General features: G+C 35.5%; 1 protein-coding gene across 5 annotated transcripts in view; it reads right to left on the minus strand.

Annotated features, from left to right (window-relative positions):
* Window positions 1–255: 255 nt before the first annotated feature.
* Window positions 256–27,470, minus strand: part of LOC126475206 (ninjurin-2-like) — a 148,596-nt gene continuing 121,381 nt past the window's right edge. Inside the window, exon 3 of one of the 5 annotated variants that reach the window (XM_050102855.1) lies at window positions 256–1,025. In XM_050102855.1, the coding sequence (XP_049958812.1) occupies window positions 822–1,025 (204 nt within the window). In that variant the 3' untranslated portion in view covers window positions 256–821. Of the gene's footprint in view, window positions 1,026–2,242; window positions 2,971–27,470 lie in introns of those variants that run through there. The other 4 variants (XM_050102857.1, XM_050102860.1, XM_050102859.1 and 1 more) reach the window with 4 other exon arrangements.

Genomic DNA, 27,470 nt, shown 5'->3' on the forward strand with positions numbered 1-27,470 from the left:
TTCAGAATAACTCACGATGTTATCTTGATATGATACTGAAATATTGTGCCATTTTGACCTCCATGTGCCTATTTAGAATACATTGAGAGATGTAAATGACCATTTTCTCCAAAACATTCATGGGTGTTACTTTAATCTGAATTCTACCACATATTTGAGATCATAACATTTCAATAAAGATGACATAACTACAGCATTTTCAGAAATTTTTAGTATTTTAAATTGTCAATAAGTCCTGATCTTACTGGAAAAAATAAAGAACACACACCATACAAAAAATATTTTTAAATTTATTTTGTTTTTTATACTATATGGTCAATTGTCAGCTACAAAATTTGAAAGGGTAAGTGTGGTGTTGGATCAAAAGTGTTTCTTACAGAGATGAAAATTTAAAGACACAAATTTTATCCCATATCTACACAAGAAACCTCTGGTAACATTGCAAATTAAACACTATAAAATATTATTCTCATATAACTTGCTTTTAGTGGCAGAATCCATATATTTTCTTCATGAAAACATATATGATACATGGTGCTTATCTTACTTTTACATTTGAAAATAGTTCAATAAAAATAAATATTTGTAAATAACTTTATTAACAACTGGTAAAAGTAGTCTACTGATCATGTAGTCATTGTTCTTAGCAAAAATTTAATGTTTTGTGGAGTGCTAAGAACCATCCTTCAACGTTCCATCCTTTTAAAGTACGGTTTCCACATACACATTCTTCACACATCACAAAGTTTTTCAAAATGAAACACTGACTTTACAAATTTCCATATTGCCATATTATGTTGAAATGCTGAAAAGTGTTTCAACTACATAGTGAAATTTCCTGTCCCGGAAGTCCCATTACTGCTAATCAGTGGTGCATCAAATCCTCTGATAATAATGTTGACTATTGTGGTCAATATATTTAAAGAAAGTGCTATATTGTTCCAGATTCTGCACCTTCTTTGCTGGCAGCCAGTGTTGATACTATAGGTTGCAGTTAAGACAACATAAATTATAGCTTGTGTTGCCTGTAAAGAACGAAAATAAAATAAATAAATAACAAAACAAAATTGAAAATTAAAATAACATTGAACAAAAGCTAAACCTCTGTGAAATGCTGTAGTTATATAATGAAAGAAATGACTCCTATTTCTTTCTGAATTGAGAAGTTTTAACAGAAATATTACGTTAAATAAAGGATGAATGAAAGGAAAAAACTTAACATCCAGTTAACACTGAGAAAGAAGAAGAAATTATTTGGATGGTTCAGTTATGACAACTTGAAAGTGGGAGAAATATTTCTGAACTTGAAAAGAAAATCACCAAAGGATAATTACAAGCTGTAGATTTTTTCATGTAGAAGTATGTTAAATGATGGGTGGTAAACTTGTATATAAAGAGCGTAGGCCTATGCTGTAAGTATCTGCAAATGTGAATATTGAAGGAAATATACTAGAGAATGGCAACTGTTTACTTCCCCATCAATATCACTCAAGTAATTGTGAAGACATAACAGTTGGTGGAATATGGTGGCTTGTATCCTTTCATAAATGTTGTAATTAATCTATTCTTATTTTCAATGTGTCTGTTGGTTATTCTTGGAACAGCAGGAAAATATTTTTTAAGGCATATGTTTTGTACTCTACTATAACAAATAGGAGAAAGTATATAAAGCCCAAAAAAGGAATACTATGTAACGTAAATGAAAAACAACAACTCAGTAATAAAACAGTCATTATTAATCGTAAATGTCTGGTCTGCCAAAGTACGTGCTAGGAAATTCATCTGCTGCATCAACTAAAATATATAACAACCCTTGAAAACTTGTTAACAATCAGAGTAAAAACATTAAAGTCAGCTTGTTTCAGATGAGGATTATTCAAGTTTCTGGCACTGCAAATGATAATCAATACACTCTATTAAGGTACCAGAAATTCAGGTAACTGAATTACAGACTGCAAGTAACTAAGATAGTCTGTAGATGTGTACTGCAGAGAGGTCTTTTTTCATACTCTATCATAAAGGAAAATATAAACTTATACCTGTTGTAAACAATAGCTGTACATCTTGGTATGTCATATTATACAAGGTTTGTAATAATATTTTCTCACTTCCAATATATGAACACCTTACCTTTGTTTCTATTTGCCATCTTATAATGAATAATCTACTATAACAATTTCATTTTAGTTTCTAAGTTTAATCAGCTCTCTGACAGTCTAGAGAAATCAGATCAAATCCCATGTTTTATCTTTGAGTAAATAATGTTCTTTGCTTCAAGTAATACATCCTGCATTGTTGTAACAATCATACCCAGTTAGTAAATTTTCATTACTGGTTGTTCAGTTTCCCCTTTAAGCATAGTTATGGGAAGTATAAATAAGGTTTAATATTCAAAATGGAACTGAGATCTTGCATGGATCATTTTAGTTATCTTTCACAGTCAAACATAGTTTTGTACAAATTGATACATCATGTTATATGAACACTAGAAGGAAAGAGGATATTTTTAATCATCCCATAAAATGTTTCATCTGTTCACTGCAACATTAGAAAAATTAGGTGAGTGCTAAATATGCCACATGTTTCACTTCTGTTATGACCAAATTACATCATACATATAATTCCATGTATATTTAATAACATTAAATAATTTAAAAAGCAACAACACTGAATCAAAATCATTCTTTTGTACATATCATTTGTAAAATTCCACTATTTCTGCACAATTTCACACTTCACGTTTATGGTGTCAGTATTTTGATGCAGTTTTGACAATTCTTGATCACTTTAAACAGAGTTATTTCTTTGTATGGTTGGATCTAGTCCAAAGCTCATTTTTATTGTATTTGTTACACAGGAACCCATAACAAATGCCAAGCAAATGTGGTTAATTACAGCAGCAGTGTAGTGCCTGCCAGGATCATTGATGTTAAGTCTCAGCAGAACGATTGTGAGTGAGCCAGCAAGCACCTGTAGTAAAGCAAAGCTGCTTAGTTGGTACAGATTATACCACACAAATATGTACCATAGCAATGAAACAAGTAATTGTGATATTCCAGTACCTAGAAAAACAGATCTCTGTAATACCTGCAATCGCATTCTTTAACACATTTCTTAAAATGCTGCCAGAACTTTATACGCACATCAAAAAAAGTTTTGCATCATCCCAGTTCCTAGAAATCCAGAGATAGACATTGACTGTGGATATTGTATCACAGACACAGTTCCTTTGACTGTTCAGAGATGTCACTAAACCCGCCCAAAGATGGAAACAACCATGGATGAGTAGCACCTATTAGATGGAAGGGGTCCAACAGTCGATCAGTTCCAGTCAGTCTGCCAGGAAGTAGGTACATGTCTCATGTTGTCTGTAGTTCAACCATGCCTAGACAGTCAATACTGTGGTTCAGGAAGGGCTCTCAACAAGGGAAGAGTCCAGGCGTCTCGGAGTGAACCAAAGCAATGTTGTTCAGACATGGAGGGGATACAAAGAGACAGTAACTGTTGATGACTTGCCTAACTCAGGCCGCCCAAGGGCTACTACTGCAGTGGATGACCGCTACCTATCGATTATGGCTTGGAGGATCCCTAATATCAATGCCACCATGTTGAATAATGCTTTTTGTGCAGCCACAGGACGTCATGTTATGACTCAAACTATGAGCAATAGGCTGCATGATGTGCAACTTCACTCCCAACATCCACGGCGAGGTCCATCTTTGAAATCACGACACCATGCAGTGTGTTACAGATGGGCCCAACAACAAGCCAAATGGACCGCTCAGGATTGGTATCACATTCTCTTCACCGATAAGTGTTGGATATGCCTTCAATAAGACAATTGTTGGAGACATGTTCAGAGGCAACACGGTCAGGCTGAACGCCTTAGACACACTGTCCAGTGAATGCAGCAAGGTGGGGTGGTATTATGTGGGGCCAATGTAAGCAGGTGGTGGTCACGGAGGTGCCATAGCAGCTGTATGATACGTGAATGCCATCCTCTGACCGATAGTGGAACTATATTGGCAGCATATTGACGAGGCATTCATCTTCATGGACGACAATTCGCATCCTCATTGTGCACATCCTGTGAATTACTTCCATCAGGATAATGACATCACTTGACTAGAGTGGTCAGCATGTTCTCCAGACATGAACCCTATCAAACATGCCTGGGATATAGTGGAAAGGGCTGTCTATGGATGATGTGACCCACTAACCACTCTGAGGGATCTATGCCGAATTGCCATTGAGGAGTGGGACAATCTGGACCAACAGTGCCTTGATGAACTTGTGGATAGTATGCCATGATGAATACAGGCATGCATCAATGCAAGAGGACATGTTACTGGGTATTAGAGGTACCAGTGTGTACAGCAATCTGGACCACCACCTCTAATGGTCTCAGTTTATGGTGATACAACATGCAATGTGTGGTTTTCATGAGCAATAAAAAGGGCATAAATGATGTTTATGTTGATTTCTATTCCAATTTTCTGCACAGGTTCCAGCACACTCAGAACTAAGGTGATGTAAAATTTTTTTTGATGTGTGTATTATCATGCATGATTTCAAAATGGCATTTTACCAAACAATAGTGAATTGAGGGAAACATGTGACAAGTTTAGATCAAGTTCATTCTTGAGACATATTCATAGAGCACAACTGTTAGTGCCCGGACTTCAAAATGCAAAACTTTGGAATTCTGGTCCAACACTTTACTCATAATTGTTTAATTGTTACATATGTCTGAGAACATTTTAGACTTTATAATATTATTTTAAATGTAATTATATTCAATTAATAACATTTTGATATTACATGAGTCTGCAGTACCGTAACGTATAAAACAGTAAACTCTAATTCACACAGTCACTTCTGCTAAGATAATGTTTGGTTTATGGGGCACTCAACTGCATGGTCATCAGTGCCTGACTTCTGCTACAGTCAACAGGTAGGAGTATTATATGAGTGTAAGTTTTCATGGTCTGAGACTTATTCAATTAATTTTTTGGTATGTAATAACATCACGGGATAAAATATAAAGCTGGTGTTTTATTTATTGATGTAGGTATTCATCACCAGAGTGAATCCACAGTCCAACAAGGTCCCTGGAAAGGCCACTCAACAGAAACAGCAATATTTGAATTTCTGAGAGAAGTGCTCCAAAAACTTGATAGTGACAAAAAAGTAACTGGCATATGCATTTATCTGTCTAATGCTTTTGACATCATAGATCACACTCTATTGCAGAAGCAACTTGATAGTATTGGTATCAGAAGTACATCTAACAACTGGGTTAGATCATATCTTACTGGCTGCAAGCAAGTAGTAGAAATACTGTTTCAAAAAGATAATAAACCCACCAGACACTATTCTGATGATAAAGAAGTAAAGCATGGTGCACTGCAGGATTCAGTACTTGGTTCCATCCTATTTTGATATATCTAAATGACCTAGCATTAACAGAACAGTATCATAGTACTATCCATTTTGCAGATGACACAAGCATTTTATTCAGTAAGAAGACACTATAAATGTACAGACAACACTGTCGATGACATGAGCTTGTGTTGTGAACTGGTTCAGCCCAAATAAATTAATAATAAATAAAAGTAAAACAGTAGCATTAAATTTTCATAATGTCAGGACAAACAGTGAAGAGGATATAAAAATGCAGGTATCAGACACAGATATTGCAAGTGTAGCTACTAAAAACTTTCTGGATGTCTGTCTGCAAGATAACCTTTGATGGGATACTCACTTTGATAGCATATTTAAGAAGCAAAGTACGATTTATTGTTTAATGAGAATCTTGGAAACTGTTGTTATAAGCACTGTCTAATGAAATTTTTTATGCTAGTATACAGTCTATTCTGAAGTATGGGAACACTTTCTGGGGTAACTCACCACCTTGCCTCAAGCTCTTCATGCAAAAAAGGATATTGAGAATCAGGCCTCGAAAAGAAAGGAATAAAGTCTGCAAACCACTATTTAAAAGGATGGGAATTCTTCCTCTTCCATATATTTACACCTTTGAAAGTGCAATGTACATTAAGAAAAATTTTCAGTAACAAATCCTAGTATCATCCTCAAAAATGAAAATCTGTGTCAACATAACGTAACACAGTAAACAGATTTTCACATGCTTCAAATAAAAATCTCTTTGTGTCAAAAAGGAACTTCACACTATGGCAGTATTATTTACAATAAGTTGCCAATATAAATTAAAGTAATCAATGATCTTAAAAAAATTTAAAGCAGAATTAAAATAATGTCTGTTAATGCATTGTTTCCATAGTCTGGATGTTCCTCCAAAATCTTTGAGACCCAAAGAAAATTAATGTTACATGATATGCAACATTCTTTATCACTTACAAAAGTATTATGACTACCTGTTTGTAGCACGTACAGACTGTAATCATTAATATTAGTTTATTCATATTTTCAGTTGTAATTTTCTAGTTGAAATGGTTTAACTGTAAGGCAGAGCTAAAAAAATATTCATTAATGTAAACAAGAAGATATATTTGCACTGACCTGTCCAATTTCTAATGTGCTGTACTGTACATGTACGATTTACTGATCAAAATAAATATAAATGCAAATATAAATCATTCATTCATTTTCTTCTGTAGACTCCATTAAGAAGAAGAACCTTCAGGAGTGTGGAACAAATCAATGTATAGATTAACATAAGACAAGTAAATGGTGCACAATCTCTATACTAATTAAAAATAAACTGTCACTACACTACAAAATAATGCTCATATTTATCCTAGTTAAGTTTACTAGAAACCTCAGCAGCCAGAGACTGTGGTGATGTGTGTGTGAATTGCATTTGCATGTGTGTGTGTGTGTGTGTGTGTGTGTGTGTGTGTGTGTGTGTGTGTGTGGTGTCTATTTCTGATGAAGGCTTTGTTGGCCAGACACTCATTTTCTGAAAGTCTTCTTGTTGTGCCTATCTGCGACTCAGCATCTCAGTTGCTATTCGTAATATAATGATCCTTGTTAATATATATAATATTGTTACATAATATGAGTCTTTGTGAGATTAAGACTTGAAACATTTCCTATGAACTACTTGTAGGCCTATTCAGCTATCATGTGAGCTGTGTTTACCAAGGTTGCCTTTGCTTCCTTGGTTAGCATAGTTGCAACACCAGCAAAGTTTTTTGCACTATCTTTTGAAGTCTTTGGTAGATTATTTATGTAGGTGAAGAACAAGAATGGACCCAGTATCAAAATCACACTTGATATTCCCCCATTTTAAAGTTAGCATTGTGCCTGTGGCACAATCTGTCAACGAGACTCTCTACTTTCTGCTCTGAAAGTAAGACTCCATCCATACAAAAGGGATGCCATAACACTTTAGTTTATCGAGTAGAGTTCTGTGAGCCACACAATCAAAGGCTTCAGCAAGGTCACAAAATGTTCTGCTCAGTTAAATGAATCACTATTTTATCATAGGTAACTTTCTCAAAAAATACTGGAAAGACTGATAGGAGTTAAATACTTCCGTAATCAGAGCTGGTTTACTTATATCCAGTTTTACAGATGAATGTTCTTAAGTTTGTCAGTAAATATGCCCTGAGTTGTTGATTGAGTCCATCATAAACAACGGAATTACTACCTTTTAGTTTAATTTTTTAGTCTGCTTACAGCATGTGTTTTTGAAACCAGTATTTTGTCATTTGTGCTAAAATTCTGGTATGTTCATATTGTAGCCTTTCAAGAATTTCTGCATAAATTCTAGAACCACTCAGCCTTCTACCATCTTGAACACATGATATTTTAGAAGTGATTGTGGTATGATAGAATCCTACCTACTGCACGTCACATGTTTGTGTGTGCAGGTTTGATATTCAGTCGCAAGAAGAATGTAGATGCGTTGGTCAAACGGCAACAACAAGTACTTCTTGGGTGATCCATGGAAGTTTTAGTGAAAGTGTACATAAGAACCATGCAGCTTCTATGTTATTCTATGTTAATTTTGTCAGTGACCATTGTTATAATAATGAGGACAGTTGAGAAAGTACTCTTGAGAAAAACTCTTGTTGTAATCCTGTTAAAGGGAAGACATGAACTAAGATTCATGTTGAGAATGGGCAGCGTATTAAGCCGACTTTCTCTTATATGTATATTAGTTTGTTTCTGATGTTTGGAGATGCGAGAGACTTACGAAACAGTATATGTTCATATGAAGTATGAGATTTGTAATATGTCTGAAGTTTAATACATGTCTTTAATTGAAGGAAATGAAAATTTGTATGTCTACCTATTTTTATAAGTAGAAAGTGTCTTAAGAAATTCCTGTACCTAGTAACATACTTCGGAGAAGAAGAGAAAAGAAAGTTTGCTGCAGCAGGTTAGCCAGGAAAGGAGTTCAGCTGAACATCTCACATAAGTCATCTTGCAAAAGAAGTGGAAGTTAGTATATCTACTTCACACTTAAATTGTCATCCAAAGCCATTAGAATATTCCATAACTTGAGTCTTGGACAAACAGTGCCTTGTGATTGCTGACTTGTTAGGATACATCAGTTGAGTGTGCCACTGTGTTCTCAGCAGCGATCTTCTATGGTAAGCACTGTTTGTCCAATATATGTCCTGTCACAAAGGCATGGAATCTGATATACCCAAGTCTTCTGAAAATTGAGGTTGTCTTCCATGCTGCCCAGTAATTTCTGTGTTTTATTTGGGTGGTCACAAGAGAGTTTTTACTACATCTGTACCTGTACACAGACAGTTACCAGCACCATATGCAGAGGAATGTGGAGCTAGAAACTCTAGTTACACAAGGTGTGCACCATCTCAGATGTGGAGAGTCTGCTCTGGAAACTGAAATACCAGAACAGTATTCCAGAAAAATAATTACTCTTAATGGCAGATTGGGCATGCTCCATGCCCTTAAACCATAATACAACCTGTGGAGAAGATGAAGTTACAAAAAAGTTCCAGCCACACCTTTTATATTGCATATCAGTAAAACTGAGTGCTTATTTTTAAAAAAAGAAAAAAAAAGCACTGGCCAAAACCTGTCTTCTGTATGTCCAATAAAACAGCCATTACTGGGGAGCATGGAAGAGGACTTCAGTTTATGGAAGGCTGAGTTATACCAGATTCTGTGCCAGTGGATAAGACATTGAAGCACTGGGATTTTAACACAAACTTCAAAATACTGGGGCAGTGTCATTACAAGGACCATCAAAAAAGGCAACAGGGGCATTTTAGTACGTATACATTTGAATGTTTGTGGGAAGCTTTTAATTAATCTCCATATGGGAAAAGTTTTTTTTTTCTTTTTTTTGCGTCCTTGGTGACTATTTCACTTAGGATCTGTGAAGGAACATTAGCATATGGGTTCCTTTGTTGGTATACATTATGTAATATTGTATACATTGTATATCTAAAAACACAGATGATGTGACTTACCGAACGAAAGTGCTGGCAGGTCGATAGACACACAAACAAACACAAACATACACATGAAATTCAAGCTTTCGCAACAAACTGTTGCCTCATCAGGAAAGAGGGTTTCGTCTTTCCCTCTCCTTCCCTCTTTCCTGATGAGGCAACAGTTTGTTGCGAAATCTTGAATTTCGTGTGTATGTTTGTGTTTGTTTGTGCATCTATCGACCTGCCAGCACTTTCATTCGGTAAGTCACATCATCTGTGTTTTTAGATATATTTTTCCCACGTGGAATGTTTCCCTCTATTATATGTATACATTGTATGGTATACATTATGTAATATTCACTGAATGTGAATCATTTGAAAGTAGAGATAACAACTTACTGAATACCAGAGTCACAGAATCGTCAAAGGGCATTTAAATAAGGTTGCAACTTTTGCTAGCTTTTGGATGAATCCTTTACTTAACTAGAGTATGCACATACCCCTGTACAGTTATATCACTGTTCAGTGAGTTGTTACCTTTACTCCTAAATTATGTTTCATTTTCTTAATGATCTCCTCACTATAAGCCTGTGGACTCAACAAGTATTTAATCTAATCTAGGTGAATATTTTGTGGTAGTCAAAAGCAGTAAAGACCAAGATGCTATCATGGAAAAAATATTTGTGGACTGTAATATAGATAGGCTTACAAGAGACCATTCTGAAGAAAGGGCCTGAAGGGGCTGTTCACACATTTAAGCATGGAAAAGTGCTTATAATCATTTTGGTAAAGGCATCAAGAGAAAGTATCAGGAATAATTTGCATATTGTTTAGGTATATTTAAGAAACTGTAGTGCTATCTAAACACTATCAGAACTACATTCTTGTTCCCATACTAAACAAAGCAGCAGTAATTGTAAGCAAATAGCACAAAATACTGTGACAACTATTATCCTGAGATGAACTGAAAAGGAAGGGGTTATATACTCAGAGATACATGTGGTAGAGAAACATATAGTTAAATAGGTAAACAAAGAAATACTACCAAGTTTCTTAAAACTAGTCTCTTTCTCAGAGGAGAAATAAGAGAACTTGGAAGGGTGGGACAAAGGCACTCTGGATCCAAATTAAAAGGAATTCTTCAAAAATAAGGAAGAAATGAGGTAAAAATTACAGCCTCTTCATTGTACTACAAGAAAAATTGATGACTGGAGACCAAAAACAAGTTATGAAACTTTTGGGAATGTAAAGTGTGCTACATAGCAAAACAATACATTAGAAAACAAAACAATATACTACTAATCTCTGTTACCAAATGTTCACCAAGTTCACAGAGGCAATGCACCCTATCGTGGTTTGCAAAGTATAGCTGTAGATGTAAATGTACGCACCTCTACATTACACTGATGACTAATATCATATAAAACCTTTCAACATGAACAAGGCTTTATTGCCATGAAGAACCACTGTTAAATTCTAATTAGTTCTATGGGCTGTTTTTGATGGCAGATCTGTATTAAGAAAACATATTACAGATACTTAAAAAGAAGACATTTTGTACTACTGGTAGCAAGTTTTCTTTTCATGGTTCCAGGACAGAGTCTAAAATTAGATGTAGTACTGTAATCCATAAGGTAAAAATGGACTTGGCAGTTGTTATATAAACAAAAGATTCATTTACAGTGAAACGTGTTTTTGTTTTTTTAATTTTTCAAGGAAATATATTTTGTGGTTTTCCATAATTAGAGAATGTGTGTTTGAGTAAATAAGATTAATATTCAACTGAAGTAAATATTTTGTAAGAAGCAAAACATAGCTCTTAATCTTCTCAAGAATGTGATTTTGATCATGTCAAAGACACAGAAAACAAGACTATACTGTCCTCATAAATCTTACAATATACTAATCTGTTTCATAAACTGAAATTTGACGTTTAATAGTTACCATATTAGACTTCGGTAGATTTTATTGTGCCTGCACTTCTGACCTTAGATTATTTGAGCCAAATTATAAAGTTAAAATACCATCTATCCAATGCTACTAAATTGTAGATATACACAAAATTTTCTCAAAAAGGAAAACATTTGAACTTTCCAGAAAACTGAAAATCCCAAAAATGGAAGGAGATGTACGGGAAAAAAAATTGTATGAAATTTTTGAAAACAATTATACAAATATTAGCAGACAACCTCAGGCAGATTTTGTGCTCCACTTACAGTAATACCAATATTTATATTGAAAATTTGAAATTGGACATGGCAGCATCTGCACCCACACAGTGGACGTGCATTTCAGAATATCTGATTGATGTTCTGTGAGGTCTTGGGATTGCACCCGGATCATGTTGACTTTTGCCACAATATTTTGGTTAGCAACCACCCAGTTGAAATGTTGTGGCAAGAAGTTACATGATCTGGTTGCAATCCTGAAGCGTCATAGAATATTCAATACTCAAGGAAAATTTCAAGAATCATATCTGATTGATGTAGATATGTGTAAGTGTGTCTGACAGGCAAGAGGAATAGTTCAGTTACTAATCAGGCTACCTAACCAATTATTACTATGAATCCAAACCTTCTGGACTATTGTCAAGGCTTTTCATGGAAATAGTGAGGTGTAATCACTTCTCTTTTTTACAGTGTAAGGCCTTAATTGTGTATTTGTGTACAGTAAATGTCAATAATAAATGACTGTACAGTGTAAATGTTATTTCTGTGTTTTAAAGAATGGTAATAGAAAAGAAAGGAAATGAGAAAATGACATGATCAGCACGTACTAAACTTTTTATAAATATCAACAAGCAAGTCACTAAGGATAATGACCCCACCCAATGGATGAACATCCATCAACAGTGTCACATGCCCTTACTTTACAAAATAGTAGTGGGAGATCTGACTCAAATGCAGGTGAATCAAAACATGTACTGCTGCCCAGATTATCCCACCAGTCAGTAATCTCTAACCCATTTGACACTGATTACTTCTGGGCTACATTCAATACTTAAACAATTTTGTTTTACATACTGTGACTTGTAGCTGTTTTGAAAAACTTAATTTCAACTATCACTGTTTCCCCTGTAGGTAATGCATGCTACCATCAATATTGCTATAGTTGTATTTTTCTATTCTATTCCCATAATTGATTCCCACAATTTATATTGTGTTTCTTTCTTGTAATGCTTTGGATATCAACAAAAAATGTGTTTCATGATTCAGTAGATGGGAAGTTCATGCTACTTTTATAATACTGGCAGACATATTAATGGATGAATTGATGTAATTATGCATACATACAGCAAGGTTGCTTGTCATTGTGTGACCAATTATCAGTACCAGATCACATGGATAAACAACAGCAGCAGATTTAAGGACTACAGGAGACTGTCTCAGCTTCAGTTGTCTCAGCTGGCTGTGTGTACTATATACTGGATATTGATTTGCACTCTGTTATTCCCAGTTGTTAACATTTGGCTTGCACATGGATATGTCTGCTTTCCTGATGCAGTGAAGTCTTCATTCTCTGTCTGACTACATGTTGTACTTACCTCAAGTCCAGAAATGGCGAGTATATGCAACGAAAGGAGGTTCAGATTAGAGTGATTCCTAGCCTGACAAAGACACTGTGTTCTTGAGCACAAAGTCTGGAATTATTCTGTAAATCTCCAGAGTACTTTAATTGCCAAGAGGAGTCCACCTATAGAAGCCTTCATTTCTGTTTGATTCGAGAAGAATCAGGATCTGTTGTTTTCTGTGGTTTATTTGTACTTAATTGGTGTCCACTGAAACATGTGATAATGAAAAAGCAGCCTTATAACAGTTATCACTGTCCTTCCATTGTTGGCAAAATATTTATGACAGGCTCTTGAGATTTTTCTATTTTTCCCTCAGGCATTTGAAGCTCTGCTCTAGTGTACATTAGTGTCCTTGGCTATAGAAAGGGGGGGGGGGGTTGGAGGGGGGTTGAGCCATTAGTATAATGGGGGTTGAGCCATTAGTATAATGCTATAATAAAGGAAGAGAAAGAGTTTTCATCCATGCCTTGAGTGGGATGGGCATGTTCTCCCTCAGACACACAGAATTATCAAAGACAGTACAAACACAATTGACATGTATTCCAGACACTTATTTTGTTGGCAGGAATGGACAAGAGAATGTCATATTACTATTGCATTCAGCCAGACATCAAAGTAAATATTTTTTGGGACTTTCTTGTGTTTTTAATTACAACTTCACAGAGACAGATAGTAACTTAAAAAGAGTTTGAGGTAGGGTAAGATTTTTAGATTGTATGTACCAGTGACAATCATAATGGTATAGATGTTTGCAACTGTCTATGTCCATCAGATCCTGTAGAAGGTAAATGCAGCTTAGCTCAAACAACAAGCTATCCTAATTTGAATTTTTATGCTTCATAACTACAATATGAAGGGGAGTATTAAATCAGAGAATTTTCAGCTGATTTCTTTGCTGACTAATTATCTGCCTTCACATTTAGTATTACTTCCTCCAAATTCCACAATTCTTAGTCATGCCTTTCAGACTTAGTCTCTATAATCAAAGCCGAAGTAAGGCCGCCTGAAGTGGAGTTCGTCTTATTTCCAAACAGTGTACCATAAACTACTTGTGTTATTTCTTCAACCAAATTCTCTGTTGGTTGAGTCATAGTAAATTCCTTTCTTTCACCCTGTGAATAGATACACCAACATTTACTGGCAAAATTCACTTTATTTATAATCAAGAATTAGAATGTATATACAAACTGCTTAAAAAGAAAGAAGAAAAGCCACAATGTTTCTTTATCTGTCCAGCTTCAGAAAATATCATTGACAGAAGCCAAACACTTTTTATTGTGAAGTAACTCAAAGAAAAAAGACATCAACGAGTTAAGGGCAGTATGCTTTTGCATTACAACCTTGAATGATGAAGTCATTGCCAAAATGTTGACTCAATATTTGGAGTATAGGCTGTAACATCCCATCCATACCAAGCAGTCCTCAGACTAGTCTGGGTAGCAATGAGTGGTGTCCAGCATTCATAATGATACTGATCCAAAACATGACTAATGTACTGCACTGCTACACCCATGGAATTGCATGACTGTAATGTGTATTGGTACCAGCCCTCCAACACACTCTTCTATAATTATCATCAAGTGGCCAGCATATCCTACACTTGTCAGTAAAAAGATCCCAACATGATTGACACAGGTTCCGTTCCATGTGTTCCCTTCACAGTATGATTCAAAATGGATGCCTAACACCACATTTATCAGTGGAAGATGATTGTGTACTGTTTGGATTGATACAGACCTACTAGATGTCTCCAAAAAGGCACTGTGTAGTTCCATTGCATTCCCCTCAGAGTTCCTACAAGCCACAATTTATAGGTAGGGTTTGTATCTTATGTTGTTAACTGCTGTTGACCACTGTAAGCCAGAACTTCTGTTTTATGTCTCAATATAGTGACTGAATATTTGATTGGTCTCACTGTCATATATGCTAATTCAGGGGACAACTTCCTGTGCTGACAATAACTTTTGCAATAGTGTGACATGTGTGGTCTAAACCTTGATGCATGTTGATAAGCTGAACAGTGTACACAAGTTGCATTATCCCATTCATGGCTGAAGAGATATTGTACTGCATTTTACTGAACTCCACTGAAAATGGGGGTTTACTTTTTCCTTCATTATATTGCTCTTTGTATGTATTTATTACTGTAGTGAAAATGTTAATGAAAAATCTAATGGAGAAGAACCACAAACTATGTAAGCCATGAACAAGATGCATAACTCTTTTTGAAGTTTTAATCGAGGACTGTTACGAACCAATCTACCTTAAGAAAGTTATTGCAGCCACAAACATGCAGCTTTCCATTTGATGGTGCATTACCTGATATCTGTTTAGTTTAGTTTAGTTTATTGAGCACCCGTTTTATCATGTACAATGATATGGGATTTGTCATATGTTACATACAGAAAAAATATGAATAACAACATATTATGTAAAAACTATCAGTGAATAATCTGAATTAAATATATGGGCAAAACAATTATAGCTTACATGATATAAATTTGTAACAATATAGGACACAAATAAGTTACATATATTCTGTGTATAATGGACAGCAACAAGAAACAATGATTATAACACTCTATATTGACAGATTAATTAATTTTTGTGTGTACATAAAAGAGTCTACCCCACAACACAAGTTTGTATATGAGTAACTTATAAGATAGGTGAAGGCATGCTATCTTTCTGAAGAATTCATATATTCACTAACACTGTAAAAACTATTACTGATTAACATTCTTTTGAGTTCACTTTTAAAACTGCTCAGCTGCTGAATCCTTTTTATTTTTAAGGGAAGAGCACTATAGAGAATTTTTGGGTGGTATATTGCACTCTTGTTGTATTGGGCTTTCTTATGCACTTCTCTGTGAAATTCATTACTCTGTCTTGTTGTATAGTCATGGAACTCACTGTTTAAAGAAGAAAACTGGGGGTGAGACTTCAGAAAGCATATACTTTCATAGATGTAAATGGATGGAAGAGTCATGATTTTATATTCCTTGAAAATTTCCCTACATGGATCTCTAGGTGCAGCTCCTTTTATGATTCTTATCGCTCGTTTTTGAATAATAAAGGAGCGTTTTGCCTGACTTGAATTGCCCCAAAATATGACACCACATCGCAAAAGACTATGCATAAATGCATAATATGTACACAATACTGTTTGATCACTGCAGCAATTTTTGAGCATTCTAAATACATAGCAACATTTACTTAACTTTTTATTGAGCACATCTATATGCTTGTCCCATTTTAGATGCTCATCTAACCAAATTCCTAAGAATTTTGTATTTGGCGTTTGTAGTATGTTCTGTTGGCCTAGCTTCACAGTTATATTGGGCTTCATATTATTTGAAACATGTCTGTAATTCATCCATAATGTTTTCCCCTCATTCACAAATAAACTGTTGTCCCTTAACCATTTACTTGCTTCAACTGCCGTTGTTTCAATTTTGCTGTTAAGGTCAGTCTCATTCTGAGCTTTAATAAAGAGACTTGTATCATCAGCAAAAAGTACACAATCAGCTTGTGTTAAATAGTTTGGCAAGTCATTTATAAAGATCAAGAACAACAGGGGTCCCAACACCGATCCTTGGGGCACCCCATAACTAACTTCCTTATAACCAGAAAAGTATGACTTTCCATCATGAACTATTTCTACTTTCTGGGATCTGCCAGATAAATATGACTTAAACCATGCATGAGCATTACCACGGAGTCCATAGCAACTAAGTTTTTCGAGCAGTAGTTTATGATCAATAACGTCAAAAGCCTTTGATAAATCTAAAAAGACCCCACAATTTACTTCATTATTATCAATGGAATTTAGGACAAGTTTTAGAAAGTTGTATATAGCCGTTTCAGTTGATCTATTCTTTCGAAAGCCATTTTGTTCATCGACCAATATTCCACTTTTTTTTAGGAAAGTAGAGAGTCTTCCATACATTACTCTTTCTATAATTTTTGAAAAACAAGATAACATTGATAAAGGCCTGTAGTTTTTTACATCATAATGATCCCCATTTTTGTATAATGGCTTTATAATTGATTGTTTCAGCTTTCTAGGGAAAGTGCCAGTACTGAAAGATGCATTAATTATATCTACAAGAAGAGGAGAAATATATCTGCTGTGTTTAATGATTTTGTCTGGAATGCCATCGGTGCCACAGGATAATTTATTTTTTAGTTTGCTGATGGCATTCTCTACCTCATGTACTGTTACAGGATACAAAAACATAGTTTCGGAATTCAATGTGATGTTATGACTGATGTCTGTACTACTTTGGGTTTGTATGAGGTTTTGAACTACACTTGTAAAATGGCAGTTGAATATATTGGCAATTTGTAATGGATCATTTATAGTTTTGTCCTCACTTTTAATAACAATGTTGTTTCTTACTTTGCTTCTTCCTAAGTTACTATTGATCACTTTCCAAACTGATTTCATTTTTTTCTTGCCATTATTTCTGCTGATATATGAATCATTATTTAACTTTTTTGCTGCAGTGATTACTTTCTTGTATAATTTCCTATAACACTTAACACGTTGTTTCAAAGCAGGATTTTGCCTTGCTGATTTACTTAACATTCTGAGTTGCTCTCCAGATTTTCTTATGCCCTGTGTTATCCATGTGTTAATTTTGCCTTTTACTTTCATTTTCTTAAGGGGAAAAGCAATTTCAAAGTTATGTTTGTAATCAGCTAGAAATGACTCAAACTTCATGTCTATACTATCATGTTTATCTAGATCCCAACTTGTATTTTTTAACAAGGAATTAAAAATCTTAATGTTGTCGCTATTGCTTCCAGAAATGACTAAACCTCTGCCCTGATTGATAATATACTACAAAAAATGCATAAAATTTCACCACTTCTGTACACTGGCCAATATCAATCACTCAGGAGTTACAAGTCGGTGCAAAATCTCATATATTGGCAACATTTCAGACAATCTTGCAGAAAAGTTAAAAGCCTTGCAACTAAAGCTCTGCATCTTATACTCCCAATAGCATATCAAAATTTTTATTCTATAGTGAAGACAAACTGCAATCCTTGGCACAGAATGTTGTATATAAAAATCACTTGCAAGCTGAGTGAGAAAGTGTATATTGGTCAATCAGGCAGACCTATGGCAATTAGACTTTGTGGACATAAGAGAAGCTGAATATTAAGGAAGAAAGACTGGTCGTCTTTTAGCAGAAAACCATTTACATGATCTAGAATGTGAAGTTTTACATTCTGTTATGAAAAGCAGAAATATGACCCTTCTGGCAATGAATTACTGGAAATCAACAAACATGTAACACAGAATGGCAGCTTAGTATTAAATGATCAGATTCTGTTTCCATTTTCCCCATTGTTAAAATAAGTTCTTGTTGCAAATACTAGATTGAAACTGAAAATTCATCTTATTTATCATCTGTTGTTAAATGTATCTCCACATAACAACTCTGGGAACTCCCCTTTTTAGTAAATGTAATTATTTCTATGTCACAAAAATGGATGGTTTTCCTTTGCAAGCACATTAGCTTTTTTGTATCTTCTGTACAAAGAACGTAAATAATATCTGTGTAAGTCGCACATCACATTTTTCTGTGTTTGTGACATGCAGTTGTCATCTGAAGGAAGCATGAAAAGCTGAAAGCTGATTTGTGAACTGAGCAAGGTGGCGCAGCAGTTAGCACACTGAACTCTCATTCGGGAGGACGATGCTTCAAACCCACATCTGGCCATCCTGATGTAGGTTTTCTGTGATTTCCCTAAATTGCTTCAGGCAAATACTGGGATGGTTCCTTTGAAAGGGTATGACTGACTTCCTTCCCCATTCTCTGCTAATCCGATGGGACTGACAACATCACTGTTTGGTCCTCACCCCCAAATCAACAAACCAACAAACTGATTCGTGACCTGATAAACATAACTTTGTAAAACATCAGGAAATGTTGTCATTCTCAGTATAATTGCTAAAATATTTCAATTACCTTTAAACTGTATTCAGATTCACTGTTGCAGCAACAGTCAGTAAAAATTAAATGTTAAGCTCATCACACTTATTCCATAAAGCAAAGTAGTTCAAAATATGAAAATTTGTTTTCTTGTGACATGTGTATATACTATCTATGGATATGAACACATGCCAAAATTTTGTTTCTACTTCCTTCCATGACAGGTGTAAATTCATAAATGCTTTGCAATTTTCCAATGATACATCTCAATTTTGCAAAATTAATGTGAGACATTGACTTTTCACCTTTTCCCTTCTCTATAGTCAAATATAATAATTCAATGACATTACAAGCCCATTAAAGTTGCAGAGAAGTTTGTTTTTATTTAAATGACAACCAGTTTTGACCTTAGTCCATTACCAAGCCATCCTGTAGAATAGAGTGTATCATATTATAATTAATATGTACAATACATAAGGTCAGTGAAAGTACAAGTATGTTTGACAAGATGACTACGTACCACATAAGTACTACCATAGTGTGTGCACACTGGCAACATTGCTTGTGTGAGTGTCTAAGAGCAAGGTACTAATTGCATATGACAGTCCAATGCTGTGTGCTGCAAGACATTGTTATGTGAGCATTGAACATTGTTAGGTAAACTGAGGTATGGGGCACTGAAGGGAATGTGTCATGAGAAAGTTGTTTGTTTTATTTTAGAGAGTTACAAAATAAAGGCTACATATGATCACACATAATATCTATTTTAGCTTGATGTTAAAACATGGTGCACTCCCTCCAGCACCCTCTAACTCAGTTTACCTAATGATGGCTCTGAGCACTATGGGACTCAACTGCTGTGGTCATAAGTCCCTTAGAACTACTTAAACCTAACTAACCTAAGGACATCACACACATCCATGCCCTAGGCAGGATTCGAACCTGCGACCGTAGAGGTCATGCGGTTCCAGACTGTAGCGCCTTTAACCGCTCGGCCACTCCGGCCGGCTTACCTAATGATGTTCAATGCTACTCGGGTGGTAAAGGATAGCAGCTCACTGATAGATAACTTCTTTATAGACCAAGATAAGTTTAACCAGATAAATGCTCAGCCTGTTGAGAATGGTCTTTCTGATCATGGTGCACAGCTAGTTACAATATATGACATAGCTCCATTCAGCAACACTAAACAGTCCTCCAAAGTAGTACGTTCAGTCAACGATTTAACAATTGCAAATTTCAGGGAAAGCCTACAGCAGTTAGACTGGGATGAGGTGTACCGTGAACCTGATGCCAATTTAAAATATAATTTATTTCATGACATTTTTGTAAATGCATTTGAAAACTGCTTCCCCAAGAAAATAGTTAAATATACTCGTAAGAAACCTTGTAACAAACTGTGGCTTACTAAGGGTATAAAAATATCTTGTAACTGGAAAAGGGAACTGTATCTGACAGCAAGAAAGAGTAGTGACCCAGAAACTATCAAAAATTATAAAAACTACTGTGTTATATTAAGAAAAGTTATTAAAAAATCCAGGAGTATGTGTATCATGTCTGAAATCAGCAACTCTGATAATAAAATTAAAACAATTTGGAATATTATTAAAAGAGAAACAGGTCAACCAAGAGCAGAGGAAGACAGTATTACCATCAAATTGAATGAAAGCTTTACGAACAAAAAGTCAGAAGTTGAAAATATTTTTAATAATCATTTTCTAAATGTTGTGGATATAGTAGGATCCAGGTGATCATTAGAAGATGCTAGGCTGTTAATGGAAGAGTCCATACCTATGCAATTTGATAAAATTGAAATCTCACCCACTTCTCCCTCTGAAATTAGGAAAAAGCAAAAACTCACATGGAATTGATGGCATTTCCAGCAAAATACTAAAAGCTTGTTCTCAACAGATAAGTAAGATTCTCAGCCACCTGTGTAATAGCTCTCTGGAACAGGGCATTTTCCCTGATAGACTGAAATATGCTATTGTTATACCTTTGCATAAAAAGGGGGATAGATCTGATGTCAACAATTACCGTCCAATCTCCCTTCTAACAGCTTTATCCAAAATTTTTGAGAAAGTAATGTATTCAAGAGTAGCTTCACATATCTGTAAAAATGAAGTACTAACAAAATGTCAGTTTGGTTTCCAGAAAGGTTTTTCAACAGAAAATGCCATATATGCTTTCACCAGTCAAATTTTGAATGATCTGAATAACCAAACACCACCCATTGGGATTTTTTGTGATCTCTCAAAGGCTTTTGATTGTGTAAATCATGAAATTCTGCTACACAAGCTCAAGTATTGTGGCATGAGTGGGACAGTGCACAAATGGTTTAATTCGTACCTAACTGGAAGAGTGCAGAAAGTTGAAATAAGTAGTTCTCGTAACATGCAAAGATCAGCACATTCCTCAAACTGGGGAACTATCAAGAATGGGGTTCCACAAGGGTCAGTCTTGGGTCCTTTGTTGTTCTTATTATATATTAATGACTTGCCATTCTATATTCATGAAGAGGCAAAGTTAGTTCTCTTTGCTGATGATACAAGTATAGTAATCACACCTGAGAAACAAGAATTAACTGATGAAATTGTCAATACTGTCTTTCAGAAAATTACTAAGTGGTTCCTTGTAAACGGACTCTCACTGAATTTTGATAAGACACAGTACATACATTTCCGTACAGTGAATGGTATGACGCCATTAATAAATATAGACCTTAATCAGAAGCATATAGCTAAGGTAGAATATTCCAAATTTTTAGGTATGTCCATTGATGAGAGATTAAATTGGAAGAAACACATTGATGATCTGCTGAAACGTTTGAGTTCAGCTACTTATGCAATAAGGGTCATTGCAAATTTTGGTGATAAACATCTTAGTAAATTAGCTTACTACGCCTATTTTCACTCATTGCTTTCATATGGCATCATATTTTGGGGTAATTCATCACTGAGGAATAAAGTATTTATTGCACGAAAGCGTGTAATCAGAATAATAGCTGGAGTCCACCCAAGATCATCCTGCAGACATTTATTTAAGGATCTAGGGATATTCACAGTAGCTTCTCAGTATATATACTCTCTTATGAAATTTGTTATTAACAACCAAACCCAATTCAAAAGTAATAGCAGTGTGCATAACTACAATACTAGGAGAAAGGACGATCTTCACTATTCAAGATTAAATCTAACTTTGGCACAGAAAGGGGTGAATTATACTGGCACTAAAGTCTTTGATCACTTACCAAATAGTATCAAAAGTCTGACAGATAACCAACAAGTATTTAAGAAGAAATTAAAAGAATTTCTGAATGACAACTCCTTCTACTCCATAGAGGAATTTTTAGATATAAATTAAGAAAAAAAAAAGAAAAAAAACAAAAATATTAAAAAAAATTAAAAAAATAAAAATAAAAAATAAAGAAAAACAAAAAAACACAAAAAAATAAAGTTGTTATATCAACTGTAGTATGTTGTTAAATTAACCTAATTATGACATGTATTGGAAAATTCGACTCGTTCCACATCAATACGAAATATCATATTCATGATCCATGGAACTAATATTAATCTAATCTAATCTAATCTAATCTAATCTAATCACGTAACATTGTTTTGTTGCACACAGCAGTGGACTGTCATATGCAAATAGTACCTTACACTTAGCCACTCATACAAGCAATGTGGCCAGAGTGCGCACATTACGGTAGCCCTTATATAAATGTGTAATCATATTGGCATATGTACTTGTACTTTGATTGACCTTATGTATTGTACATGTTAACTGTAACACAATACATTCTGTTCTACAGGATGGCTTGATAATTTACTAACATCTAAAAGTGGTTGCCATTTAAATAAAAACAAACTTCTGTGCAACTTTGATAGCTTGTAATTTCATTGAATCATAGTAAACTGCTGCCTGCTACCATCCAGCATGTTGTAAGTGAGTAAATATAATTAAGTTTACTTAATAGCCATACTTCAGCATACAGCAGGTGAAAAGCAATAGCATATTTATCATTAAAGATGTGGATAAATTTTCTTAATCTGAGCGACACAGCATTTTTGGGAAGGGATACACAGTTTAATCTCTTGAACAGCTGACATTTTCTTGCTTGATAACCAAACAGATCTTCCCTTTGAGTCCAAAGTATTTCTTAGAAATTCTTACATTGCTTGATGTTTATCAGGTGAAACATGTGACTTCAACAAATTCATTTAACATGTTCACCTGGAAAGTCTCCTTGATAATTTCTGTTTTTGAAAAGTACAAAGCACCGCAATTGGAACACATTATAACTAGGGAGGATTTAGTTTATGGAGAATTTACTTTGGTTTTAGTTTTAAAAATGTTTATTGGAAAACCCTCTTTGAAACACTGAAGGTAGAATGGATAAAATGTAAGAAGTGAAAGTTTTTGTATGATTTGTACAGAAACAAGACTGTTGTTATAAGAATTAAAGGACATGAATGAGAAGCAATAGTTGAGAAAGTAGTGAGACAGGGTTGTGGCCTACTGCCGATGTTATTCAATTTCTGCATTATCAACCTATGAAGGAAACCAGAGGGTAATTCGAAAATTGTGTTAGTTCAGGTTTGATGCCATTGTAATCATCATATAAATAGTAAAGAACTTAGAAACATAGTTGAATGAAATGGATAGCATATTGAAAAGAGTTTATAAGGTGAACACAACAAACATAAAGTGAGGTTAATGGAATGTAGATGAATTAAATCAGGTGATACTGAGGGAATTAGATTAGGAAATGAGACATTAAAAGTAGTAGATGAGTTTTGTTATTTGAGCAGCAAAATAAATGATGGTGTTCAAAGCAGAGAAGAAAAAATTCCAGACTGTGAACAGCAAAAACAGCATTTCAGAGAAAGAGAAATTTATTAATATGGAGTAGGAATTTAAGTGTTGGAAAGTCATTTTTAAAGGCATCTGTCTGGAGTGTAGCCTTGTATTGAAGTGAAACATAGATGATAAACAGTTATGGTGAGAGGAAAATAAAGATTTTTGAAATATAGTGCTACAGAAGAATGCTGAAACTTGGATGGGTTTCTCAGAGGACTATTGAAGAGACAGCAAATAAAACTGTGGAGAAAAGATATTTATGACATAACTTGGCTAATAGAAGGGAACAGTTGACAGGGCAAACCCTGAGACACCAAGGAATCTTCAATTTTGTAATGGAGGGAAGTGTGGAAAAGAATGGGATGGGATGGAAGGGGGGGGGGAATTGTAGAGGGAGATTAAGGTTCAAATACAATAAACAAGTTCAAAAAGATGCAGGTTGCTGCAGTAATGCACAGATAAGGACTTGTAGAAAGTATGTTAGCATGAGGAGCTTCAACAAACTTGTATACATACTGAAGATCACAGCAGCAACATTAACAGGAAAATTATGTTGTTGTGTGTCTGTTTAAGGTTTACATTGTTATCATTAGCTCCCTTGGAAAATAGCCATATACTTACTCTGATGTCATCATCACAGCATTGTAATGTGTTCTGTTCATGACGTCACATAACTACTGAGGTTTCAATAATGATCTACTCGTATAGAGATGGCTCAGGGTATTTACATGGTAGCAACTCAGCTGCAGCTGTTGCAAGACTGGTTGTGATCACAACAGTACTGAGGACACAGGCATCTTGGGGGCACAAAAAGTGACTAAGGAAAAAAATGACAATTTAAGAATTACTGTGTGTTCTCAGGTTCATATCTTCTGGCCCTCAGTCTTTGACTGTCACCATAATGTCATTTTGTACAAGTAGTGTCATAAGGAATTCACTACTCATGAACTTTATAGTAGCAGTGCATTTGGTTCACACAGCTGCTACTTAGTGCTGATGTTTGAACAATGGAATTCTTGGTGCTACAGCTTTATAGGACGTCAGAAGTAGGCAAGCAGTTGCTGAAACAAACATGCTATGGATCTGAGGCTTCCAATTTTTGCAATTTCTGCCGACTGAAGACTGGAGTAAAATACAACAGTGGAGGAAAAAGAAGGCAAAAAAGGTAGGAGGATATGTAATTTACCTGCCCCTTAAGCCAGTATTTTTGCTGCTGTCAAGTTTCTGTTGTAATGATCTAATGTGTAAATAAAAGCCATTTCAAAAATATGGTGTCTGTGACTGATTAATAATATTATGCGAGTTGTTAGTCATTGGACCTACAGTCATTTATATTCTGTTTGTCTAAGTTGAATCTCATGTGAGCAAGCATAGAAGGGTTGGACAAAAAAATGGAAACATTGCAAAAAATGCATGCTTGAACATACATGCAGACATGAAATTTAAAATTTTATTAGTGAATTAAATGTTTTACGTGTTTTGAGGATTGCAGCCAGTCATTATAAACACCACTCCACAATATTTCGACTGGACACCTGCAGTCATCTGCAGGTGAGCCTTCAAAGACTTCTTCAATGACTGGCAAATGTCCAGTCAAAATATCATGGAGTGAAGTTAGTGATGACCGGCTGCAATCCCAAAATCTCTTCAAACATAAATGCAGATACTAGCCATGCCTGCAGGTTGAGCTGTTGTATTTGACCATGAATGGTGATTGTGCAAGCTCCTCATTACCAGCAAGTGTCAGTCACGGTCAGAACAGTGTTCCGTGTAGTTGTGAGTTCATTATGTCAGAGCTAAGTGACCAAAAATAGGAGGACAGCAGCTGGAAAACTCACTGCAGAACTGAATGAAGCAATCGTAAACGATGTCAGCACCAAAACAACACGACTCCAGCATCATGACGCCTACCTAGCTGCTGGGGTTGCAAAATGATCTATAGGTATGACTCAGGACATCCACCAACTCAGTTGCAAGACTGGCTGTGAGTCAGACTGGAAGCGGGTGCAATGCCACGGCGCTTCGGTCTGTGCTGGCGGAACTATCCGACAAGTTGCAGTTAGTCACAGGGCAGGCCCGACCAGTTTGCCTTGGAACGGCGGTGTGCCTTCCGGATGTGAGCGGCAGCGGGGGGCTCGACCCTACCCTGACTGACTCAAGCCGACGCGCACGCAATGTGAGCGAGTTACACAGCAAATCTGAACAGTGGCGCAGCTTCAGCGACCAGCTGTTCCGTCAAAATTCGTCAAATACCAGCAAACTAGTGCTTTAGTACTAACAGCATCCACAGAACATTAAGGCTGGCTGGCATTATGCCGTCAAAATATTTGACAAATCTTTTGTAAAATCCAGGGCCATACTCCGGCGTCCGTAAAACGTATTACGAAATAATCATCTTGTGAATGTTGCAGTTCTTCTTTTTCCCGTGCTTGCCAAGGAAACTGTATAATACTCCCGTATTACGAAAGGACACCAGTTCGCCACTTTTCCTGAAAATCTTTGACAAAGCTCTTTTACTGCATAATATAAACCTAATTAAGACACTCACCGCCGCAAAATCCAGTCCAAGTCAGCACAATGGATTGCGGAAGACGTGAAGTACCTATTTACTATCACAGACAAGTGGAGGACTGAGCGCCGAAATATGTCACAAATACTGCCCTCTTCAGATACACATCGGGAATGGTAAAGGTTTTTTATGCAGATAATTATTTATCGAAATACTAACAGTAGAAAGCAGGTGCGTGTTTAGACACGCTCGAGAATGTGAGTGGATGGTAACAAAAGATTGACGATTTCGAGTTCTAGCGCATGCGTGAAAAATATTCCTTTGATGTTAGTTTGTTGAGTGCTAGTCCTGGACACAGTTATGCATATCGCCGGGCACAAGGGCATTCACACCTATTCACTACAGTGACTGCACAACACTAACTTAAATCTCTGGGAAGGGAGAAATGCCACAGACAGCACCAACAGTCGTATGCACCCTGTACTCGCTGAAATTTGCTACCTAGAAAAGTCTTGTGATTTAAGCTGTAATAAAGTAACACCGTCAAATATGAATGAGCGCTATTGTACAGCGCGCTTTACGGTTTACCTTACATAGGATAAAGTCTGATAACATTTATGAATTCCTGGAGCAAAAAGCAAAAATATTTTTCAAGTATTTAATCCGATTCCAGTTCACAACAAATGTTTTTTCGATTGTGATATTTGAGTTGTTAAACCTGAAAAGCCTTATAGCTCCAGAATGTTTGGTTCCTCAGTAGTCGAATGTTATACGTTATGTGATATATGTAACTCATCTGACATCCATTTCTTCGTACATTATTAGATAGTCTTCTGTCAAGGTCCCAGGTCAGATCGATTGACCTAATGTAATTCAAACCTTGCTTACACATTACGAATGTTTCTTGTAATAATTATACGTCAACATTCGATTAAATGCTGGCATTTTCCTATCATGGTCTGGAGGCAATCTGATTGCAATCTATTACGTCATATGGTTAACATTTGTATCAGGAACGGGAGAAATGTTACATTTTTATAGTGAGTTTTTTACATTGCATGCGACAGGCAGCTTCCCATGTATTTTTGCATGAATCGAGGAATGACTTTGACATTTAAAAGCACCATCAAACAGCAGTTAAATGTGAAACCAACAATGGAAAAAAATGCGAGACTACC

The sequence above is a fragment of the Schistocerca serialis genome, chromosome 4 (genome assembly GCF_023864345.2).
Source record: "Schistocerca serialis cubense isolate TAMUIC-IGC-003099 chromosome 4, iqSchSeri2.2, whole genome shotgun sequence".
Taxonomy (NCBI): Eukaryota; Metazoa; Arthropoda; class Insecta; order Orthoptera; family Acrididae; genus Schistocerca; species Schistocerca serialis.